Genomic DNA, 1,167 nt, shown 5'->3' with positions numbered 1-1,167 from the left:
TAAATCGGCTACACAATCGGACTGAGAGTAGTCTCGGAATCGGTCGTGTCCACAGTAGTAGCAACATCGGTCACAGCAGCTGTGCTGACCGGTAGAGGGGACGTGGGAGTAGTAGGCTCAACAGGAGCATCGATCGTAGTAGTGACAGCCGCAGTCTCAGTAGCAACCGGGTTGGTGGCATCAGAATCATCCTTGTCTCTACTGGGAGCTTCCCCGGCTGCCGTCGTGATGGTGACCTCGTCAGTCACAGGGGCTGCAGTAGTAGCAACAACCTCATCGGTTACAGCAGCTGTGCTGGCCGGTTGAGGGGTCGTGATAGTAGTAGTAGGCTCAACAGGAGCATCGATCCTAGTGGCAGTCGCAGTCTCAGTAGCGACCGGGGTGGTAGCATCAGAATCATCCTTGTCTCTTCCCGGAGCTTCCCCAGCGGCCGTGGTGATAGTCACCTCGCCAGTCACAGGAGCCGCAGTAGTGACAGCGACCTCATCGGTCACAGCGGGTGTACTGACCGGTAGAGGGGACGTCATAATAGTAGTAGGCTCAACAGAAGCACTGATCGTGGTAGCCACAGTCGCAGTCTCAGTAGCGATCGGGGTGGTAGCATCAGAATCATCCTTGTCTCTACCGGGAGCTTCCCCAGCTGCCGTGCTGATGATCACTTCGCCAGTCACAGGAGCTGCAGTAGTGACAGCAACCTCATCGGTCACAGCAGCTGTGCTGACCGGGAAAGGGGACGTGATAGTAGTAGGCTCAACAGGAGCACCGATCGTAGTCGTGACAGTTGCAGCCTCCGTAGCGACCGGGGTGGTAGCATCAGAGTCATCCTTGTCTCTACCGGGAGCCTCCCCAGCTGCCGTGCTGATGGTCACTTCGCCAGTCACAGGGGCTGCAGTAGTGACAGCCACCTCATCGGTCTCAGCGGGCGTACTGACCGGTTGAGGGGACGTCATGATAGTAGTAGGCTCAACAGGAGCATCGATCGTAGTAGTGCCAGCCGCAGTCTCGGTAGCGACCAGGGTGGTAGCATCAGAATCATGCTTGTCTCTTCCCGGAGCTTCCCCAGCTGCCGTCGTGATGGTGACCTCGCCAGTCACAGGGGCTGCAGTAGTAGCAACAATCTCATCGGTCACAGCAGCTGTGCTGACCGGTTGAGGGGTCGTGATAGCA

The 1,167-nt window shown here is 57.4% G+C and overlaps 1 protein-coding gene across 1 annotated transcript; it reads right to left on the bottom strand.

The window, feature by feature from the left end:
• Positions 1 to 8: 8 nt before the first annotated feature.
• Positions 9 to 950, bottom strand: Pmar_PMAR014043 (merozoite surface protein 2, putative; the record flags this gene model as incomplete). Its single annotated transcript, XM_002768653.1, has 1 exon — positions 9 to 950. The coding sequence occupies one exon, from the start codon at positions 948 to 950 to the stop codon at positions 9 to 11; it is 942 nt and encodes a 313-aa protein (XP_002768699.1).
• Positions 951 to 1,167: the final 217 nt, after the last annotated feature.

This window comes from Perkinsus marinus, assembly GCF_000006405.1.
Source record: "Perkinsus marinus ATCC 50983 genomic scaffold scf_1104296967592, whole genome shotgun sequence".
Taxonomy (NCBI): Eukaryota; Perkinsozoa; order Perkinsida; family Perkinsidae; genus Perkinsus; species Perkinsus marinus.
This window is presented reverse-complemented; position numbering and strand designations above follow the sequence as displayed.